The 23058-nt window shown below is 59.6% G+C and overlaps 1 protein-coding gene across 1 annotated transcript; it reads left to right on the top strand.

The window, feature by feature from the left end:
- Nucleotides 1-1541: 1541 nt before the first annotated feature.
- On the top strand, nt 1542-22402 carry QRICH2 (glutamine rich 2). Its single transcript, XM_036412238.2, has 20 exons — nt 1542-3160; nt 3332-3424; nt 5326-5667; nt 5993-6205; nt 10045-12568; nt 13255-13340; nt 14339-14436; nt 14905-15019; nt 15140-15394; nt 16474-16596; nt 16680-16754; nt 16910-17074; nt 17184-17305; nt 17739-17804; nt 18011-18112; nt 18676-18879; nt 19736-19880; nt 20328-20415; nt 20668-20787; nt 22179-22402. The coding sequence occupies exons 1-20, from the start codon at nt 1691-1693 to the stop codon at nt 22346-22348; spliced, it is 6576 nt and encodes a 2191-aa protein (XP_036268131.2). The 5' UTR covers nt 1542-1690; the 3' UTR covers nt 22349-22402.
- The last annotated feature ends 656 nt before the right edge of the window (nt 22403-23058 follow it).

The following is a 23058-nucleotide window of genomic DNA, read 5'->3' as shown; positions in this document are numbered from 1 at the left end:
GCTTGGTCCCCAGTAGGGGGCGAGCGGGGGGCAGCCAAGCAGTGCGGCTGATGAGTGATTCTTCTCATTGATGTTTCTATCGCCCGCTCTGAAACCAATAAAAGTACATTCTAAGAAGAAATAAGATGGAAACAGGCATTGCAGCCGCAGCTAGTTTAGTGGCAGTAGCAGTCATGGGGGAGTCCCTGACCTGGGGATGGAGAACCCACGTGCCACAGCTTCCAGACAGGCCGGCCCGGTGAAACTTCCCAGGCTGTGACTGCTCTGGCCTAAGCTTCACCAGGCCGGCCGCGGGTGCACAGAGAGCAGAGTGTGTAAGGCACATGTGTCAAACACAAGGCCCGCGGGCCAAATCCGTCCCGCCAGGCCTTGCAATGTGGCCTGCACCGCGCTGTCATCACTGCACTCCGCTGCGTTTCCATCACAATGACAGTTTATGACTGTTCAGTAAACCATTCGGCCCGCGATTTAGGCTGGATTTTAGATTTTGGCCCCTTCTCTGATTGAGTTCGACACCCCTAGTGTAAGGTGACCAGATCGTCCAGGTGTTGGCGGGACAGTCCTGATTTCTAACAATTTTTCCTGCATCCTGCGGCGTTTTAAAAAAGTCCCGATTTTTGGAAAGAATGTTCCCAATCTTTAAAAAAATCCGGACTTTATTAAAATGCCGCGGGACAAATGGTTAAAAATCGGGACGTCCGGTCACCTTACTTTAACTCCATTTCCAGGGACACACTGCTTTGGTGGGGGGTGAGGGGAGGGTGTCCATGAAGGGTTTTAATGGCATTGTACCACCTCAGACTAGGCTGAATTTGAGTCTGAAAGCAGTTAAAACTGCCTGCAGGTGGGCTGTCGGGAGCAGCCTGGGGGCGGGGGGAGGGTGTTCTGAGGTAAATTGGCACCAACGAGGCCTGACGGGGCAGCAGGAAAGGCCTGTCTGCTGAGGGAGTGGGACACGGTGGTGAGTGGGCTTTCCTGTTTCCCTCCCTTGTGGTTGTGCAAAGTGAGGGGAAGTGTCCCCAAGGGGCCAGGACTCAGGGCCGCCCCAGGTTGGTGCGGCTGCTCTGCGTCAGAGCGCCCGAAGGACATGGCGTGGCGCCGGGCGGCCTCCGGAGGGAGAATCCGGCCTTTCCGGGCTGAGGCGGCTGCCGCGGGTGGCCCTCAGGAGCCTCCCCTCCCCACACCACGTGGCGCCCCCAGCTGAGAACGCCTTGGGGCGCCCGCGCCCCTGTCCTGGGCGCCTTTGCTGAGGATAAAAATGAGCGGCGCCTCGGAGTGCGGCCAGAGCCTCCCCGATCCCCGCGGGAAAGGGGGCGCCTTGGCGCGCAGCCAGGTCCCGGCAGGCGCTGCGCCGCCCCGCGCGCTCCTCCCCCTCGGGCCGCGTGCGCACGCGCGCTCCTCTGCGCGCCAAACCTCACAACCGGACCGACCCACCGCGCGACCCAACGTTCACGACACCCTCCCCAGGGAGACAGCCCTGGGCTCCCGCAGAGACCGGCCGACCGGACGGCGGACGGTTGGACGGTTGGCGGGGACCCCACCCAGGCGGGCTCCAGAGGATGACTGGCGTCCAGTGCGGCCGGGACCAGGGGCAGGGCGCCCCGGGACCCCTCAGAGGCGCTGCGAGCAGTGAGGGGGGCCTGGCCAACCGTCTGGCGTCGGAAGCTGAGCGCTCCTGAGGCCGCGCACGATGCCGCCCGTCGGGGCCACCGTCTCCCTCCAGGAGCTGGCCAACCTGGCCATCGGCACCCCCGAGGTGGGGGCCGTCAACTTCAACGCGCTCCACACGCTCCTCGTGGCCCTGCTCAAGAACCTCAACATGCAGGACCTCCGGGTGGACTACCACCAGCCGCTGTCGCCCGAGCGGAGGCTCTCGGATACCCTTCGGGTGTGGCCCGCCACCCCGCTGCTGTCGACCAGCAGCCCGCAGGTCTCTGTGTCTAAAGAGAAAGAGAAGCGAAAGGCCAGCCTGCCCAGGGTCCCGTCGATGGTGCTGGAGAGCCAGATGAAGGGCCTGGGCGGGCAGGTCCAGGACCTGGATCGGCAGGTCCAGGGCCTGGGCGTGCAGGTCCAGGACCTGGACCGGCAGCTCAGGAACATGGACAACCAGCTGCAGGGCGTGCTGTCCCACATCCAGTACTTCACCTCCCTGGTCTCCGGCCCGGACGTGGAGACCTCGGAGTGGCTGGAAGAGCAGGCGAAGGCCTATGTCTTGGCTGAGGGTGTGGGTGCTGAGAGGAGCGCGTCCACCGAGCCGGGCGCCTTCATCACAGAGGAGGGCGCTCCCGTCAGCGAGACGGGCGCGCCCACCACTCAGAAGGGCGCGCCCACCACCCAGAAGGGCGCGCCCACCACCCAGAAGGTCGCACCCACAACCCAGAAGGGCACGCCCACCACCCAGAGGGGCGCGCCTACCACCGAGGGGGGCGCGCCTACCACCGAGGGGGGCGCGCCCATCACCGAGGGGGCCGTGCTCATGACGGAGGAGGGTGTGCTCATGACAGAGGAGGGCGTGCTCATCACCGAGGAGGGAGCGCCCATCACCCAGGAGGGAGCGCCCATCACCCAGGAGGGCGCGCTAGGCGCGTTCAAGACTGAGGAGGGTGTGCTCATGACGAAGGAGGGCGTGCTCCTGACGGAAGAGGGCGCGCCCATCACCGAGAGGGGCGCGTCCATCACCGAGAGGGGAGCGCCCATTAGCGAGGGGGGCGTGCCCATCAGCGAGAGGGGCGCGCCCACCACCCAGAGGAGCGCGCCCATCAGCGAGAGGGGCGCGCCCACCACCCAGAGGGGCGCGCCCACTACCCAGAGAGGCGCACCCATCAGCGAGAGGGGCGTGCCCACCACCCAGAGGGGCGCGCCCATCAGCGAGAGGGGCGTACCCACCACCCAGAGGGGCGCGCCCATCAGCGAGAGGGTCGCGCTTCCGAAGGCCAAGCCCGTGCCTGGGACGGGCAAGGCGGTGCCCGACATGGGCAAGGGGAAGCCGGAGACAGCAAAGTCTCCAATGGGGATGGCCATGCCCATGCAGAGGTTGGTTTCGCCTGCTCCGGGGGTGGCACCGCCCATTCCGGGGATGGCCGTGCCCGCGCCTGAGATGGGCAAACTGATGCCCGAGAAGATGCGGGCGTTGGTGAAATGGTGGAAGGAAGGTCCCCAGGTGAGAGCAAACGGGGCTCCTCCACTCCGCCCTCCAGCTCAGGCTGGAGCTGGACCACAAAGGCGCCCATGACCACCATCTCGTGAGGGGGGGGGGGGAGGAGCGGGAGGAGGAAGGGGCATGGCCAGGCCTCCGTGAAGCCCCGCCCATGTGGCCCCGCTCACCTTGCAGGTCATGGAGATGCTCCACAACGTCATGGAGCAAGTGAAAATCTTGAAGGAAGCCCAGGAGAAGGCACATGAGGCCACAGAGTTCGATCCGATGGTGAGGGCGGTGGGGACCCCACCCCATCTCGCCCCGTTTCCAGGGAGGCTCAACCACAGCTCATCAGACACCCAAGGACCCCGAAGCCACCCAGAGGGAAGATGGTGTGGTTCAGTGGATAGAACTGAACCCAGACTGAAGGGTCCCGGGTTCAATTCCTGTCAAGGGCAGGTACCTCGGTGTGTCTTTCTCACATCGACGTTTCTCTCCCTCTCCCTTCCACTCTTTCTAAAAATCAATGAAGAAAAACAATCCTTGAAAGAAATAAGGTGGTGGGATTTGAGAGACAAAGCTCAGTTCCAGAAGAGGGGGAGCAACACTTCCACTTGGGGCAAGCCTGCAGGTGCCCCGCCCATGCTGCCACAGCAGCTCCAGCAGGGCTCCTGTCCACCCTGAGGCCTCCAGAGGGGACCAGGCTGACCTCTGACCCGCCCAGGACAGGCCAGGGCAGGGAGGCTCAGAAGCGGCAGCTGGGGAGGCCCAGGTTCGCAGGGGACTCCCGCCCAGCCTTGAGACACCCCATTGGTGCTCATTTTTGTTGTGGGAAGCTTTGCTTTTTAAAAATAATATTTAATAATTTTTTAAAAAATATATTTTTATTGATTACAGAGAGGAATGGAGAGAAACATCAATGACGAGAAAGAGTTATTGATCGGCTGCTTCCTGCACGCCCCACACCAGTAATCCAGAATAGAACTGTGACCTTCTAGTTCATAGGTTGACGCTCAACCACCAAGCCACGCTGGCTGGAAAGCTTTGCTTTTGCTTTTTGTTAATCCTCACCCCAGGATATTTTTCCATTGATAAATAAATAAATATATATATATATATATATATATATTTTAGAAAGAGTGGAAGAAAATGGGAAAGACAGAGAAAAACATCAGTGTGTTTGAGAAAAACACATCAATTGGTTGCCTCCTGCACAAGCCCCTACCAGGGCCAGGGCAGGGGAGGAGCCAACAACCCAGGCAAGTGCCCTTGACCAGAATCGAGCCCGGGACCCTTAGCTCCACAGGCCAGCGCTCTATCGGCTGAGCCAAACGGGCCAGGACAAAAGCTTTGCTTTTGAAAGTGTGATGTGTTTAAAAAAAAAAAAAAAGTGTGGTATGTTTATGGTTTTAGGGTTTTGGTGTTTAGAGAAAAGGCTTCTTATTTACTCTTAGGATCTTAGATGATGGAGGTTTGCAGAAGTTACAAGTTTCAGCAATTTGCTTTTATTTAAAATATTTTTTTAAAATTTGATTTCAGAGAGGAAGGGAGAGAAAGAAACATCAATGATGAGAGACAATCATTGATTGGCTGCCTCCTGCACCCCCCCTATTGTGCCCCGCCGGCACAGCCAGGGTGAACCTGAGAGGGGGCAGTGAAGGATGGAGAAAAGACAGACAAGAGAATAAAGTTGGGTCTGGGTAGGACACTGTCCTCTCTAATGGAGAGACAGCGCCATGGCCTGCAAGCCAAGTCTTCATTTTTTAGCCAGATTCTAGGAGGCAAAGTAAGGGCGTGGTCATAATGTTCTCATGGGTTTCGGATCCACTCAACTACATGCAGCTGACCCAACTTTGTTTACTTGCTGCACCTCCCGCAGCCCACATCACTCAGCCACGTGGGCCCACAAGGTTCGGACCATAAGGTCAAGCTCACAGCCACAGCCTCTGCCCTCCAACTGGGACCTGCACGTGGCTTTCTCATTAGTCCGTGCCCTCTCGTTAGTCTGAGGCTTGGACTTGTCCAAATGCTGTAGCCGCTCTCCACACCCTACTGAGGATCGAGCCCATACCCCGGGCATGTGTCGTTGGTGGGGACCCAGTCTGGGACCCTTCAGTCCACAGGCCGATGCTCTGTCCACTGAGCCACACCAAGTAGGGCGAATGGCAATTTGCTTTTAAGCAGCATAGCCACTCAGCCACCCTGGAAGTACTCCCTCCCCTCCCCCTTGGGGGGCAGTGTCTCCTCAGTGGTTTGCCCACAGACTCCCATCCAGCATTAGCATTGGCTCCTGGCACATCTGTCCCTACTCCCTCCACGTCCCGTTCTTGTTGGCTTACCCCTCTCTGCCCTCTGCTCCTCTGGGATCCACACACCTCGCTCCTCTCCCCTGCGAGGATGTGTGTGTGTGGGGCGGGCTTGGGGGGACAGGAGCACCTGCTTTGACCGCCACCTCTGCACTCTCCTTCCAGGGGCTCCTGCATCGGCTGGAGGAAGTAGAGAAGATAGTCAAGAACCGGGAGGTGTTCCTGGTAATGTCCGCCAGTTCTGCAAAGGGCCCCGCCAGGGGGTGGGGGAGGGGTGCCCATAGCCTGGCTCCGCCTCTCGGGCGCCCCCAGACCTCCGCCCCAATGTCTGTGTCCCTGCGAGCCGCGAGCCGGGACGATGTGTACGCCCTCTGCCTCTCGGGCGCCGCCCCTGGCCTGAAGGGGATCCTTTCCACGGCTGCCCACTGCTCCCTGCGGGCCCACGGGGCATAGGGAGCCAGCTGCCCAGGGCCCAGGGTCTTCTCCTGGGACCGCAGGGGATCTGGCTGGGGGGTACGCATCAGCACACCCATGTGCTCTGTGCCCTCAGGAACCCTTCAGCCGGAAGATGTCTCTGCTGCCCCCTGGAGAGGAAGTCACCATGGTCACCTGGGAGGAGCTGGAGCAGGCGATTACTGATGGCTGGAAGGCCACCCAGGTGGTGCCCATGTGGGCAGGGGCTGGGCAGTGGGCTCCGTGGCTCCCCGCTTCTCTCCCTTTTTATATATGCATGTTTGTTATATATGTTTGTATGTATGTATGTATTTTTAGAGGGAAAGGGAGAGGGGTAGAGAGAAACATCATCAATTGGCTGCCTCCTGATGCCCCATTTTGGGAATTGAGCCTGAAGCCCGGGCATGTGCCCTGACTGGGAATCCATCCTGTGACCTCTTGGCTCCTGGGTTGATGCTCAATCGCTGAGCCACACTCTTAAATATATCTTTTCTAATAAAAGAGAAACATGCAGCCGGGACCGGTTTGGCTCAATGGATAGAGCGTCGGCTTGGGGACTGAAGGGTCCCGGGTTCGATTCCGGTCAAGGGCATGTACCTTGGTTGCGGGCATATCCCCAGTAGGGGGTGTGCAAGAGGCAGCTGATCGATGACTCTCTCTCATCGATGTTTCTCTCTATCTCTCTCCCTTCCTCTCTGTATAAAATCAATAAAATATATATTAAAAAAAGAGAGAGAGAGAGAGAGAGAGAGAGAGAGAGAGAGAGAAACATGCAAATTGATCATATCTCTGCTATGGCCCACATCCATGCCCACCAGCCAATCAAGAGCTAACATGCAAATTAACCCAACCAAGATGGCGGTTAATTTGCATATCCAGGCCCAGAGCAAAGACTGAAAACGGCGTAGAAGGAAGCCAAGCACTGCAGAAGGGAGCGAAGCTGCAGAGAAGCAAACGGGGTGGCAGAGACCACAGCAGGAAGCCCTGTTGCAGGAATCTTCCTACAATGGGCCTCTAGAATTGTGTGTGTGTGTGTGTGTGTGTTTGTATATATATATATATATATATATATATATATATATATATATATATATATATATATGAATTGAATTTTAGAGAATGAGGAAGGGAGAGATAGAAGCATCCATAACTGCCTCCTGATGCCCCCTAGTGGTAATTGAGCCTGAAACCTGGGCATGTGCCCTGACTGGGAATTGATCCTTCAACCACTTGGCCCCTGGGTCAATGCTCAACCAACTGTGCCACACCGGCCAGCTCTCCCTTTTTACCGTCGCACCGTGTTCCATCCTGTGGATGATCGTAATTTATTTCCGTCTCCTGTTACTTTCCAGTTTTATAACCAGGTGCTCCGTGTGGCATTCACACTCGTGCACACACCCAGGGCTCATTCCCGGAGGTGGCAGTGCATGTGTGACTTGGCTGGCTTTGGACCAGGTGCCTGGCGTGGTGTGGCTCCAGGTTAGAGCCCTGTGGGCTTGCACGGCCCCACCAGCACTGCCTCCAGGTGGCCAGGGCCGGGAGCGTGGCCAGTCGGCCGGATGGACACTGGCACCTGGCTTACTTCTGCGGCATTCCCGGGCTCTTCTCCAGGCTGCCCTGAAATGCCCGGGTCCCGTTCGATTCATGGGCAAAGGTGGCAACCGCCCCCGGAAACGAAACCTCTTTAGTGCCCCTTGCTGATGGTGACCTTTACCCTCAGGGAAACTCCCAGAGGAGCCTGCCTGTTCTGAGACGGTACAGGATAAGCAGCTTGTGTTCGAACCCCCAACCTTGCTTCTCTGAACAGAATGGGCATTTGCTAATGGCCTTTGGGGCGAGGATCCGCTGTCTCCCCCACCACCCCCGTTGTTGTTGTTTTTGTTGTTGTTTTTAATCCTCAATCAATGTTTTCCATTGATTCTAGAAAGAGAGGGATGGAGAGGGAGAGAGAGAGAAAAGTTGATGTGAGAGAAACAACCGGTTGCTATGCATGGGCCCCAACTGGGGACTGAACCTGCAACCTGGGCATGTGCTCCGACCGGAAATCGAACCCGAGACTGACCACTGAGCGGCACGAGGCAGGGCTCAGCTGTCTTTTTGGTCTTGACATCTCCCTCCTCTTGGCTTTGTGCATCCGGGTTCCTCACAATGGGTTCTAGGGATATGCAGACCCACCCAAGGCCAATATCGGGAACCCTTGGGTGCCACCAAGTGGCCATCTGAGGTGCAACAAATGCTGACTGGGTACTGAAGACAACCTGCTGGTCCCCAAGACTGTTTTTCTGAATTCTGGGCCCACATTTAGAGGAAAGCTCCATCAGAAAGCCCTGGGAGAGGAGCCTGAGACAGAGGAGAGGCTTCTGCTTTCACTACTTAAAATATATATTTTTAGATTTTTCAATGACAGTTGCCATGCAATATGCGTTTCAGGTGTACCACAGTGACTCGAGCCAGTGGTTCTCAGACTTTCTAATGCCGGGACCCTTTAATCCAGCTCCTCATGTGGTGGTGACTCCCAACCATAAAATTATTTTCATTGCTACTTCATAACTAATTTTGCTATTGTTAAGAATCGTAATGTAAAATATCTGTGTTTCCTGATGGTCTCGGGTGACCCTGCTAGCGGTTCTCAACCTGTGGGTCGCGACATTTATAGTTACTAGACATTTATATATCGCTGTTTAAAGGGCAAGCTGTTTGCCCTAGCCAGTTTGGCTCAGTGGATAGAGTGTCGATCGGTCCCAAGTTCGATTCCAGTCAAGGGCACAGGCCTGGGTTGTGGGCTTGATCCCTGGTGGAGGCTGTGCAGGAGACAGCCGATCAATGATTGATGTTTCTATCGCTCTCTCCCTCTTCCTTCCTTTCTGGAGTCAATAAAAATATACTTTAAAAACCCTATATAATAAAAGGCTAATATGCAAATTGTCCCCTCAACTGGGAGTTCGACCAGGGGGCAGGGTTGGCTGGCCAACTGTCTGCGGCCCCTCCCCCAGGCCAGCCCAGCCTGATAGGCCCCAATTAGGGCACACCAGTTTGGCCCCACTCATGCATGAATTCGTGCACCAGGCCTGTAGTAAATAAATTACTCATGCTCTTTTTTTTTTTCCCCTTAAAAAAAAATACATTTTATTGATTTTTTACAGAGAGGAAGGGAGAAGTTAGAAACATCCATGAGAGTGAAACATTGATCAGCTGCCTCTTGCACACTCCCCCACTGGGCACATGCCTGCAACGAAGGTACATGCCCTTGACTGAAATTGGATCCAGGACCCTTGAGTTTACAGGCTGACGCTCTATCCACTGAGCCAAATCAGCTAGGGCAATGCTCTTTTTCTTTAAAAAAAAAAATATTTTTTTTTTTATTGACTTCAGAGAGGAAGAGAGGAGAGAGAAACATCAATGATGAGAGAGAATCATTGATTGGCTGCCTCCTACTGGGGATCAAGCCTGCAACCGGGACATGTGCCCTTCCAGAATTGAACCCGGGACCCTTCAGTCTGCAGGCCAACACTCTATCCACGGAGCCACACCGGCTAGGGCGTACTCATGCGCTTTATTTGTAACCTCTGAGAGAGTTAGCATGGAACCCCTATCTTTATTAGACCGAGGTATGTGACCTGACTGGGAATCAAACCAGAGACCTTTCAGTGCACTGGACGGTGCTCCAACCGACGGTGCTCCAACCAACGGAGTCACACTGGCCAGAGTCCCCGTCTCTTGTAAGGAACGTTATATATTGTGACACCGTCTGCAACTGTACAGATTCTCAACCATCTGGAGACCTTATCCTTCAAGAGTGTCCGGTTCTGCCCTGGCTGGTGTGGCTCAGTTTGTCGGAGTGTCCTCATGGGTTTGAGTCCTGGTCAGGGCGTCCATGGGAGAGGAGTCAACCAATTGATCTCTCTCTCTCTCTCTCTCTCTCTCTCTCTCTCTCATCAATAAACATATCCACACATCCTTGGTTGAGGATTTTTTTTTTTTTTTTAAGTGACAAATGCTCTTGGTGTCCAGCTTAGTTTGGGGGACCAGCGGGTCTTCTCCCCTCAAGAGCCGTAGGCTATCCTACTCAGACACCCCCGGTTCCCTCCCCTCCAAGCCTTATGCTGTTCTTACTCGTGGCCTCTGCTTGCTTCCTTCCTCTTCGACCAGGGCATAGACACCACGCCAGCCATCCTTAAGCGCAAAGTGAAACCGACCGTGACAAGTACCTCCTCCACTGGGTATCCGGGCGCCGACCAGGCTCCGGACTTGGCTGGCGGCGTTGGCTCAGAGCTGGGGCCCAGCGGACTGAGACAGCCCTCTGACAGAGAACTACACCACCCACCTTCACCCCGATTAAGAGAAGCCGATCGCCACAGGCTCAGGGAGTGGCCCAGCTTCACACGTCTGAGAAGAATCAAGCAAGACGCACATCCTGGTCTGGCTCCACAGGACCTACCCAGAGACCGGCACCATCTCATGCCCCCGGATGCTCGCGGCGGGATGACCCCCATCCCGGGCCAAGTCATGTACGAAAGGCCCGACCAACTTGGGCCGGGGCCGCCTGGCCTGGGCCAGCTTGAGTTTCAGCCTCCTAGCGTTTACTCATATGGCTTCCCCTTCAGCACGGGCCAGCTGGGTATGATGCCACCTGGAATGGAGGAGCAGGTGTTGGTTCAGCACGATATGGTGCCAATGTGGGTACCTGGCATGGGTCAGCAAGGATTGGAACTACCTAGTAGGGCACAGCCTACTGTGATTCCACCGAGTACACTGCAGTACGGTATGAGATTTCCCGGCCCAGACCAACGTGCCATGGAGCGGCCTGCAATGGACGAGAGACCCGTGGGTGTGAGACCCGGGGGCATGGATCAGCCGGGGTTTCCAACCTCTGACATGGACCAACAAGTACTGGTTCCATCTTTTAAAGACCAGGAAGGTTTTGTACAGCCCAGCTTGGAGCCACCTGTCTTCATGCAGCCTGCCGCACCGCAATTCGATGTGCTACCTCTCGGAGCAATTCGGCCTGGCTTGGTCCCACTTGGAATGGACCAGCCTGGTTTAGTCCCATCTGGTGTAGGCCAGCCTGGTTTAGTGCCACCTGGTGCAGGTCAGCCTGGTTTAGACCAACCTGGAATGGATCAGCCTGGTTTAGTCTCCCCTGGTGCAGGTCAACCTGGTTTGGTGCCACCTGGTGAAGGTCAGCCTGCTTTAGTCCCACCTGGTGAAGGTCAGCCTGGTTTGGTGCCCCCTGGTGAAGGTCAACCTGCTTTAGTCCCACCTGGTGAAGGTCAGCCTGGTTTAGTTCAACCTGGTGCAGGCCAGCCTGGTTTTTTCCCACCTGTTGCAGGTCAGCCTATTTTTTTCCCACCTGGTGCAGGTCAGCCTGGTTTTTTCCCACCTGGTACAGGTCAGCCTGGTTTGGTACAGACTGGTAAATATCCACCCGGTTTTGTACAGCCAGGTGCATATCCATATAGTTTCGCTCAACCTGGCGTCTATCCACATGGTTTGGTCCAGCCTGGTGCATATCCACAGGGTTTCATGCGGCCTGATGTGGCAGGTCAGCCTGGTTTAGTCCCATCTGGTACAGGCCAACCTGGTGCAGATCAGCCTGATTTTGTCCAACGTGAAACGGACCAGTATGGTTTAGTCCAACCCGGTGCTGGTCAGCCTGGTGTGGTCCAACCTGGAATGGATCAGCGTGGTTCAGTCCAACCTGGTGAAGGTCAACCTGGTGTGGTCCAACCTGGAGTTGATCAGCGTCACTTGGTGCAGCGAGGGGCGTATCCCCCCGGTTTTGTACAGCCAGGGGCATATCCCCCCGGTTTGGTTCAACCTGGTGCCTACCCACCACATGATTGGATGCAGGCTAGGGTCTATCCTCGTGCTTTGGTCCAGCCCAGTGCATATCCACGTGGTTTACTACAGCCGGATATTGATCAGCAAGGTTTAGTCCCACCCGGTGCAGCTCAGGAAGTGCAACCTGGAGTAGATCAGCCTGGTCTGAGGCAGCCTGGTGCTGATCAAGTACCACCAGGCGCACAGCCTCAAGGCTTTCCACCCCAATATCAGCATGGCGTGGCACCTCCTGGCAGAGATCAACGTATCCGGGCATCACCACACCTATCCAGGCAAGGTTGGATGTCGCCTGGTACGGACCAAGAGGGTTTGGCACCTACAGACACATATCCACGAGGCATAGTCCCGCGTGGCCCAGAACCATTAATCACCGGCGTATCTGCACGCCCAGATCAGCAGCATTGGCCGTCACCTGACCTGGACCACGCGGGTGCAGACTACCGTGACCAAGCCTCCTTTCTCCAAGACCCACGCGGCCCGTATCCTGGCCCTTACGGCCCCAGGTACCCAGGCATGGATCAGCATGTCCAAGCACGTCTGGACCCACACAAACGCAGGGCCCGGACTCCGACCACCCTGGGTCCAGAGCAGAGCGTGGACTCCGATAGCGCATCCTTGCAAGTCTCACGAGAGCCGAGTTATATCGAGCCTCAGAGACACGATTCGCTGGAGAATGTGGCTCCGAACTTCCCCATCGCCATTGAGACCTTCCGCCTGATGGGCGAGCTCGTCAGCCTCTACTCAGAGCTCAAGGAGAACATGAAGACCCTGGACACGGAGAAGGCCGGCGAGAGCGACCTGGAGAAGATCCAGTACCTGCTCGCCCTGATGGGTGGGTGCCGCTCGGGGGCGGAGAGGCCACGGTGGGCTCTATCCTCTGTGTGTGTGTGTGTGTGTGTGTGTGTGTGTGTGTGTGTCCGGCCTCGCTTCTGGCAGCCGGTCGTCTGCCCGAACCCCTGGAAACAGAATGTCTGTTTTTGGCCGTCCCGGGCTCTCTCTTTATAATATCACCTGAGGGCTATGCAGAATCATCCACTTAGACATTAATTGCGTGCAAACGTTTTATTAGCTCACCTCTCATGCCTTGGCAGGGCCAGACCCAATGATTTCTCAGGCCTCGTGTGGCCCGCGGGCCGGACATTCCCCGCCCTGTCCCGGAGCCTTCGGGGTCTGAGAGATGGAAGTAAGCCATTGGCAGGAAGGCACCTCAGAAGAGGAATGAGGCAGGGCATGCCTCTGTCAGGCTCCCTGGAGAGCAGCTAGGGAAATGCTGGGCGAGGGAGAATAATGAAGATTTTGGAGGTGGGTGGAAACTATGGGCCAGTGGCCCCAAAGCCCTATGGGATGTTAAGCCTTCGGTGGGTTTTTTATGGGCTGCGGACACTCTTGTCTCGTGTCTTCCCCTCCCCACCCCCCACGTCCAGTCCTGCGAGAGGGGGGGAGGGGAGGACTGGAAGTGGAGATTAGACGCCCTCTGGGGATCGAAGCCTGCGGCCTCTGAGCGCCCATTTCCCACAGTCCAAAGGACCATCCCGCCGGACCTGCAGGAGCAGCTGAAGTCCATCAAGACCCTGACCAAAGAGGTTCGGCAGGAGAAAGCAAAGGTGAGTGAGGGCGGACCTGCTACCTGGCCTGGGCGCCAGTGACCCCCCCTCCCCCGCCCGCCCCCCATTTGTGCGTTGATGGACCAGTCACCCCGGGTGGAACTGCTATCTCGCTGCCTCCTGCTGCCTCCTGCACGCCCCTCAGGCGGGAAATGCAGCTCGGACCTTGAGGGATTCTTTCCTGATGGGAAAGCTGCGGCTGGGAGCTGTGGCCTGGGCCCCAGGGGGCAGTCTCTCTGGCTCGGCCCTTTCCAATGAGGGCATCAACCATGGGGCGGCCTGGGGCCCAGTGCGGGCTGACGGGCCGTGCCAGGGCTGCGGTCTCCAGTTATTTTTGTTGTTGTTGTTCTCACCCAAGGATATTTTCCCATTGATTTCTAGATAGAGTGGAAGGGAGAAGGAGAGACAGAGAGGGAGGAATATCCGTGTGAGAGACACATGGATGGATTGCCTCTCACCCTCGCCCCAACTGGGGCCAGGGAACTGAGGTGCATGCCCTTGAAGGGAACTGAACCTGCACCCTTCAGTCTGCAGCCTGACACTCTATCCACTGAGCCAAACCAACTAGGGCCTTAGTGGTATGTATACATATATTTTCCTCATTAGAGGATATTTTCCCATCGAATTTTAGAGAGAGCGGAAGAGAGGGGGACAGGCAGAGAGAGCAGCATCCATGTGAGAGAGACACATCAGTTGGTTGTCTCCCGCATGTGCCCCGACCTGAACCAGGGATCAAGCCCTTGACAGGAATCAAACCTGGGACCCTTCCGTCTGCAGGCCGATGCTCTATCCACTGAGCCACACCAGCCAGGGCGTTAGTTGTCTTCTTACTGAAGATTGTCTACATCATGGGATGGAGAGAGGGAGGGAGGTCAGGAAGGAACCTCGGCTTTTGTCAGCAGGTTGGATTAGGGTCGGGTGGGGGGAGGGGCTCACTCAGGCCCAGCACTGCAGGGAGCAGAGCCAGCTGCTGACCCGCCTCTCCCGTTGGCTTGTAGATGGACAAGTTGCAGAAGTTCCTGGAGGGCGAAGGGCAGACAGAAATGGGGAGGGAGGTGGCCGCTGGCCCGCTGGGCTTGCAGCTGGGTCTCCTCAGGTAAGTGGGCTGCCCTGCCCCGCCTCCTGTCCCCCCCCCTCGTCCCCCAGCTCCCAGCCACCAGGGAGGTGGGAGCAGGCTTTGGTTGGCCCACACCCTCTCTGGCCTGGGGCGTGTCTGCTCTTCTGACTGCCCTCATCTAAATAGTTCAAGTTGCTGGTGGGAGTTTCCCAAGTTCCTGAAACAGCTCAGCACTAGGACAACTTGAAGTGCTACCTCCACACCTGCTGCCCCCCCAAAAAGGCTCCTTCGACTCTGTCCCCAGGGGGAGCTGGAAGGGAATGCTCTCTGCAGGCCAGGCCTCGCCTGCCACGGCGCGCTGGGCACCCCCTCTGGCAAGGCAGGGCTGTGGGCTCCCAGCCCGAGCTGGGCCCAGGCCCCGGTCCACCCCCTCCATCCCTGACGGCCGGGCTCAGTGCTGGGCTGGCGGTGAGCTAGCCGGTGAGCCCGGCATCCGCTGTGCCGCAGGGTCAGCGTGAACGACATCGAGAAGGAGCTGGCGGAGCTGAGGGAGAGCCAGGAGCTGGGCAAGGTCTACATGGAGCACTCGGTCTCCGAGGCCTCCCTCTACCTGCAGGACCAGGTGAGGTGGCCACGCTCTGGGCACAGGGACCGGGCTGCCCCCTCCACGTCTCCTGCATGCGTGGGGGCGGGGGCCAGGCCTCACTTACTCCCCTGCACCTGCCTTCTCGCCCACACCCAGCTGGACAAGCTCAGGACGATCATCGAGAACATGCTGGCCTCGTCGTCCACACTGCTGACCATGAGCATGTCCCCGAAGAGGGCCTCGGTCAGCATGTCACCCGGCCAGATTGACCCCAAGGCCACCTGCCCGGCCTGTAGCCTGGACCTGAGCCACCAGGTCAGCACGCTGGTGCAGCGCTATGAGCAGCTGCAGCACATGGTCACCAGCCTGGCTGCCTCACGGCCCTCCAAAAAGGCCAAGCTGCAGAGACAGGTGACTGCGCCCCTGGGCAGCCGCCATGGCGGGGGAGTGACCCACGGGGTCCCTGGGCTTAGTCTTCCAGGAGGGAGCCCACAGCGGCCCCCGTGCCTTCCACAGGAGTGCGGGGGAGGGGGGCGTGGGCTGGGGAGGCTCAGCTGGCTGTGGGTGGAGCAGGGCCCCCCACGAGCTGTGGGGGCACGGGCACAGCTTCAGGAAGCACCCACTCTCCCTCCCAGACCCCTCCCTCTTCCCTCCAGAGGGCAGGCTTGCTGGTGGGCGGGGACTGCCATGAAGCCCTGCATCTTGCCTCTCGGATCCTGGGCTTCGGAGACGCTGTAGACCCCCCATGCTGCCTCTCGGGGGTCGCTCGCCACTCTGAGCCTTGATCACCCCACTGGCCGCAGGTCCCCAAGGCGGCAGGGCTGAGGCTCCTGTCCCCTGGCAGGGGTGGGGGGGAGGGAGGGATGGTCACAGAGACCGCGTAGGGAGCCTCCCACTGTCCGAGGAACATTGTGGAGACAACTAACGGGTTGGAGGTTGGCCGATGTGCTGGTGGTGGTGTTTTTGTTTGTTTGTTTGTTTTAAATATATTTTTATTGATTTTTTACAGAGAGGAAGGGAAAGAGATAGCCAGAAACGTCGATGATAGAGAAACATCAACCAGCTGCCTCCTGCACACTCCCCACCGAGGATGTGCCCGCAACCAAGGCACATGCCCCTGACCGGAATCAAACCTGGGACCTTTCAGTCCGCAGACCAACGCTCTACCACTGAGCCAAACCGGTTTCGGCTTTTGTTTTTGTTTTTAATAGATTTGTACTGATGTGTTGATTTCAGAGAGGAAGGGAGAGGGAGAGAGAGAAACATCCATGATGAGAATCACTGATCGGCTGCCTCCTGCAGGCCCGCTATCTGGTATGTGCCCTGACTGAGAATCAAACTGTGACCTCCTGGGTCATAGGTCAGTGTTCAGCCACTGAGCCATGCCGGCTGGGCTGGGTGAGGTTTTAAGGGTCAACTTATGGGGGGCAAGGGGACGGCCCTGGAGAGCCTCGGCCGCCCCAGTGAGCAGCCCTGACCCCACGCCGCAGGACGAGGAGCTGCTGGGCCACGTGCAGAGCGCCATCCTGCAGGTGCAGGGTGACTGCGAGAAGCTCAACAGCGTCACCGGCAACCTCATCGAGGACCACCGGCAGAAGCAGAAGGATATCGACGTGAGCGCTGGGGGCAGGGCGGGATCCAGCCACCCCTGCCCTCTGTCCCTCGTTCCTCATTCTCATTCTCCCTTTGCCTCCAGGTGCTGTACCAGGGTCTGGAGAAGCTGGAGAAGGAAAAGGCCAACAGGGGGCACCTGGAGATGGAGATTGAAGTGGTAAGGGCCAAGCCAGGGGCCCTCCTGCCTGGGAGGCCAGGAGCAGAGGAAGCCGGGGCGGGTGGGGGGAGGTGTAGGCTCAGCGTCAGGGTGACTGCTCAAGGGGCCCGCCACGGCCCTCTCCCACTGGGCGGCCTCCTCTTCTCTCCGGGCAGAAGGCGGACAAGAGCGCCCTGGAGGGCAAAGTGAGCCGCGTACAGTTCGACGCCACCACGGAGCAGCTGAACCACATGATGCAGGAGCTGGTGGCCAAGATGAGCGGGCAGGAGCAGGACTGGCAGAAGATGCTGGACCAGCTCCTGTCCGAGATGGACAGCAAGGTGAGGGCCGTGAGGCTCCGGGGCCCCTGGAGGAGGCCACAGCCGCCTTCTCCGGCTTGCAGAGCCCCCACTCGCCGTCTTAGGGCTCACCAGGTCCCCCTGCCCGCAGCTGGACCGCCTGGAGCTGGACCCCGTGAAGCAGATGCTGGAGGACCGGTGGAAGTCCCTGCGGCAGCAGCTCAAGGAGCGCTCCCCGCTCTACCAGGCGGACGAGGCGGCCGGCATGCGGCGGTGAGCTCGGCGGGGCTGGGAGGTGGCCGCTGGGCGCCCTGCATGACAGCTCCCACCACTGCGACTGCCCCACGCAGGAGGGACGGTGTTTGAGGGCTGAGGCCGCCCCATAGGACAGTGGAGAGGGAGGGGATGAGGCTGGGGGGGGAGTTCCCAGTCCCCAGAGGTGAGAGCACCCCAGGGGGCCCTGGCCCATGACCACCTGACCCGCAGCATTTCCGTAACTGACCACCAGGGGCCCCCCCGAGGCTTACACAGAGCACCCCTCAGGGACACGTGGGTTAGGACAGGTGGGTGATAGGCATGTCTGGGAGTGGGTGGGTCTGGGAAGCAGGGACAGGACCGGCCGAGCTTCTGGCCTGCCTGGAGGCAGGCTCTCCACACTCCACTCCCCTCGCTCGAGTGTCCCATCCTCCGTGTGCCCTCCCCACAGACAGCTCCTGGCACATTTCCATTGCCTGTCCTGTGACCGGCCCCTGGAGACAACTGTGACTGGACAGTGAGTGCCCACACCTGGCCAGCCCCTCCCTGCTGCCTCCCTGTGTCCTCTCGTGGACCCACTCCTGTCCGCCTGGCCTGCTGCCTGCCTGGTCCTCGCCCCACCGCCCGATGGAGGGCTCCCGGGGCAGGAGGCCCGTGGGGAGGAGCAGGGAGGGGACCATGGGATTTCTCATGCTCGACCCTCCCTTCCTCTGCCCCACCCAGGGTCCTCCCCACCACGCCCGTGGGGCCCAGCATGCCTGGGCACCGCTCCACCCGCCCCTACACGGTGTTTGAGCTGGAGCAGGTGCGCCAGCAGAGCCGCAAGTACGCAGGGGAGTGAGTGTGTGCAGGGCTGTGCAGGGGGGCGGGAGGACAGCGATGTGGGCGTCCCTCACCAGGGCTTCTGAGCTGGCACCAGCTCTCCCAGGGCAAGAATGGGGCTGGCAGGAGAGGAGGACCAGAAGCACCTGCCTTCAGAGTGGGGGGGGGGGAGGGGCAGCCACTTTCCCGCCTCACCCGTTCCCAGACCCTCGGAGGCGTGGAGGGCCGTGGAGGGGCGGGGGCCACATCACTCAGCGAGAGGTCGCTCCCTGCACCTCCCCGCCTCCTGAGGATGGGCTCGGCGGAGGGGGGTCCTCAGACTGCTTAGGAGCCTGGGGGGTTCCGGCGTGCACCGCCCCGTCCCCGCCCCCCAGGCTGGCTGGAGGAGCTGGGCTTCTCTCCGTGCGGCTCTCCTGACTGCCCACCCCCGCAGACCTTCCCTGGTGAGCCTGGATGTGGCCGCTCGCATGAGGGCTGTGGTCCCACTGAGCTGGGGGCGTGGACTCCGGCCTGTGCACGGGGTCCGGCCGTGCGGCAGCCCCACCCTCCTCTCCCCACACCTGCAGCCTGAAGCTGGGCCACTCGGCCTTCCCGCGGGCCGACCTGGCGTCCATGGAGCGGAGCGTGGGGCGCCTGCGCACCATGCACTCCAAGATGCTGATGGACATCGAGAAGGTGCAGATGCACTATGGGGGCTCGGTCAAGGCCAGCAGCCAGATGATCCACGAGCTGCTGCAGGCCCAGTGCCTGGGCTCCCCCTGCTGCAAGCGGTAGGATGGGGGCAGCCTGAGCCCCTGGGAACGCCTCAGCCCGCGGCTGGGAGAGCCCTGAGGAGGGAGGGGCGTGTGTGTGTGTGTGTGTGTGTGTGTATATGTATGAATGTGTATGTGTGACTGTGTGAGTGTATGTGTGTGACTGTGTGTGTGTATGTGTGTGACTGTATGTGACTGTGTGTGACTGTATGAGTATGAGTGTGTGTGTGACTGTATGTGTATGTATGAATGTGTATGTGTGACTGTGTGACTGTGAGTGTATGTGTGCGCATGTGTGTGATTGTGTATGTGTGTGACTGTATGTGTGACTGTATGAGTATGAGTGTATGTGTGTGTGTGTGTGAGTGTATGTGTATGTATGAATGTGTACGTGTGACTGTGTGAGTGTGAGTGTATGTGTGTGCCTGTGCATGTGAGTGTATGTGTGTGTGTGTGTAACTATGTGTGAGTATGAGTGTATGTGTGTGTATGTGGGTGAGTGTATGTGTATGGATGAATGTGTATGTGTGACTGTGTGAGTGTGAGTGTATGTGTGTGTATGTGTGTGAGAGTGTGTGTATGTTTGAGTGTATGTGTGTGTATCTGTGTGACTGTGTGTGTGTGTGTGAGTGTATGTGTATGTATGAGTGTATGTGTGTGGATGTGGATGTGTGTGTGTGTGCGAGTATATGTGTGTGTGTGCATGTGAGTATGTGTGTGAGTGTGATTCCCAGGATGGCTGGCCAGGAGGCTGCTCTGCTCACCTGCCTGTCCGCCCTAGCTCCTGACCTGGCCCCAGAGGCCCTGAAACAGCGGCCCCGCCCCCTGGCAGCTCCAGGTCAGCCCGTCCCGTCCCCCGCTGTCCCCCTCACAGGGTGTCGGAGATGAGCGCCTTCAGCTTCACCACAGTGTCGCGGCACTGCGGGGGCAGCCACACCCTCACCTACCCCTACCGCCGCACCCGCCTGCAGCACCTGCAGCAGGGGCTGTTCCCCGAGGACGCCCAGATCGCCAGGAAGGTGGGCGCTGCCCGAGGGCAGGAGGAGAGCCGCATGGCCCCGGGCCCCCGTCCTCTGGAAACCACCGAGGTCACTGGGGATCGATCCCACAACCTGAGCGTGTGCCCTGACTGCAATCCAACACGGGACCCTTCAGTCCGCAGGCCCATGCACTATCCACTGAGCAACACCAGCTAGGGCGAGGCATTTTCTTAGTCAGACCCAGTTAACACCTCAGGTTCTTACCCTTGGCCGGGAAAGGAATGCCATCCTGGCCATCCACCACCGGGCCGGGGCCCTGAGAGCCAAAGCCCCTCCCCTCCTCTCCCTGTCCATCTGCCCGGGGCCCACAAGGGGCTGAGCGCGGTGGGTGCTGGCAACGGGAGGTCCGAGGGCTGTGCCAGGCTGCGTGGAGACAGGGCCAGAGGGAAGCCTCCGGGCCACGTGGTGATGCCCCTCCCTCCGCAGCACCACGAAGTGGACATCCTGGGCCTGGATGGACATATTTACAAGGGACGGATGGACATGAGGCTGCCAGGCATCCCCACCAAAGACAGTGAGTGTCCGGGGGCCCAGGCGGCCCCCAGGACGGCGAGCTCCCAGAAGGCCAGGCGCGTGGACCCGGGCCCCTGGCTGCTGCTCCACCTCCAGCCCCAAAGGATCCGTCCCCAAAGCCCGGCTGTTTGCAGGGCAGCCAGCTGTGCAGTCCCCGCAGCCCCTCCCCGCCCTTGGGTCCACGTGTCCCGTGTCCCCCCCCCCCCCCCCCCCCCCGCTCAGTTTGGGTCTGAGAGCCCCCCCCCCCCCCCAGGCGCAGGGAACAACAAGCACAAGATCAAGCCGTCGCGCTCCCACACGCTCCGGCAGCTGGACAGCAGCCAGCTGCCCCTGCGGCCTCAGAGTGCCCACATGGCGGCCGGCAGCATCTCAGGTAGCTTCCCTCTGGGGGGTCCTCCTGGGCCTGGGCACTGCCCGCCATTCCCTTCCTGCCAATGGCTGGGAGAGGCAGGGAGAGCTGAGGGCTGGGCCTGGGGGGCAGAGAACACATCACCGCAGGGGGCGTGGAGACACAACTCCAGTCTGTGGGGCGGATGCTGCTGTGAAGGCCCCATTTCACAGACGAGGAGTCAGACAGGGAAGCAGCCCAAGACTCTGGCTCCAGGCCAAGCCCCCACCACCACCACGTGCTCACAGCCTGTGAGGGCCATTGAGCCCTCCGTCTGCTTCTGCCTGCGAGGCTCTCCTCCTTGCCCCCCACCCAGCTCGGAAGGGTCCCGAGAAATCTCCGGCTGAGGGCCTCCCCAGTGAGGCCACACCCGGGGGCCAGGGAGGCGCGCCAGTCTGGGGCCAGGAGCAGGTCGCTTCCAAGCACCTCCAGCCGTTTCCTCTGTCAGTGATGGGCGCTGGGCTTGGGCCGCTGGGTGGGACCCTCAGACCCGGCACCTGCAGAAGCTGGAGGTCAGGGCCAGGCCTGGGGCTGTGACGCTGCTGCGGGCCCAGCTCAGGGAGCGGCGGGAGGAGAAGCAGCTGCGGGTGATCAGGCACTGGCCTGCAGGAGCCGCTCAGCTCCCGGGCGCTTTACACGTGGGAACGATTGAGTCCTCGGGCCAGCGTTAGGGGAGGGGCCCCGCCAGCCTCACCTGCACTGAGGCCCCGGCCCCGGCCCCAGGCCTCAGCTAGGAAGCGGCAGCGCTGGGTGCCGAGCCCAGGCCTCCGGCCCCAGGTACGAGGCGGGGAGAGGGGGCTCCGAGGTGGACAGAGCGTGGTTTGAGGCTGTTTTTTTGGGTACTGCACTCCCTTCTCCCTGGCACCCACTGTCTACGCCAGTCATCGGCAAATCGCAGTTCTCGACCCAAATGCGGTCTTTGGCCTCTTGAGTGTGGCTCCTCCACAAAATACCACGGCCTGGGCGAGTCTGTTTTGAAGAAGTGGCGTTAGAAGTTCAAGTTTTAAAAATGTGGCTCTCCAAAGAAATGTCCATTGTTGTGCTGTGGATATTTGGCTCCGTTGGCTTATGAGTTTGCCGACCACTGGTCTACGCCAAGGGCACCTGAAAAGCATGGGAGCAGGGGGAGGAAGGGGAGGCCTGGGCATTCCTGCTCGGGTGTGACTGTGGTCTAAACAGCCCGTTCCCGAGGAACCTAGACCGAAGGGGGGCTCTTGGCCGAGGAGGCTGGTGTTTCCCTCGGCGATGAGAAAGGAGCTTTGCTTCGGGGGCCTGTGAGGACTGCACCCGGCCCAGGGCAGGGCCTTCTCCAGCAGGGGGCTGTGGGGCCATGGGGAGCGAGGCAGAGCCCCCCCCCAAACCCTCCTGTCTTGCAGCTACTTCTCGGCAACACACAGACAGACCGGTCTCCTCGGAGGGGCGCCTCTCCCAGCCGACCATGGCCCACCTGCCCAGCCCCGGCGGGATGGCCATGCACATGGACGTGCCTCCCGGGGAGGGCATGGAGGAGCCCACCCGGGGGCCCAGGACCCCCAATACTCGCTGAGCAGAGCTATAAATAAATGTTTGCAAGAAGCTGGCTTCCCTGTCCTGGCTCAGGAGGTGCAGAGGGAGGGGCCCGGGCCAGGTGCTCCGGGCGGCAGGCCTCTGGGAGAGGGCGTCTGGCTTACAGTGTGAGGATTAGGCCGGGGCCCCCCAGAGGGGGCCATCGAGGGAGCAGCCGGCAGGGCTGGACGGGACACCGCCTTCCCTGCCATGGCCGGCCTTCCTGTCGGGCACGGTGTCTGGGAGCAAGCTGCACCTTGGAACAAAGGTGAGGGTGGCAGCTGCCCGCTGCTCCCCTGCGCGGCTCGGCAGTGCCAGCTCCTGGCACAGAGCCCGGAGCACTGCCCAGCCGCCGGGCCTCTGCTTACCCGCGGAGCAGGCGGTTCAGAGCGGGGCTGCGGGCTGGGCTGTTCTTATCCCTTCTCTTCCCAACCCCGAGAGAAAGGGGGTCCCCAGGCCTGCGTCCTGCCCTAAGCTCCTTGCTCCTCTCCGCTCACCCCCCAGGCGCAGGGTCAGTGCCGAGTCCTCAGCTGAAGGCTGGGCGGGTGGGTGGGGTGGGGGGAAAACAGGAGCAGGCTGGGTGCAGCAACCACAGGACAAGGCCCCGGGTGTCACCCAGGGACCAGGCAGCGCCCCACCCCAAGACTCTCGAGTCACTGAAGCAGTTCTGTGCCTCAGGTCTGTTCCCATTAGCTCCTCCTCAAAGGTGGG

This window comes from Pipistrellus kuhlii, unplaced genomic scaffold (genome assembly GCF_014108245.1).
Source record: "Pipistrellus kuhlii isolate mPipKuh1 unplaced genomic scaffold, mPipKuh1.p scaffold_m20_p_44, whole genome shotgun sequence".
Lineage (NCBI taxonomy): Eukaryota > Metazoa > Chordata > Mammalia > Chiroptera > Vespertilionidae > Pipistrellus > Pipistrellus kuhlii.
This window is presented reverse-complemented; position numbering and strand designations above follow the sequence as displayed.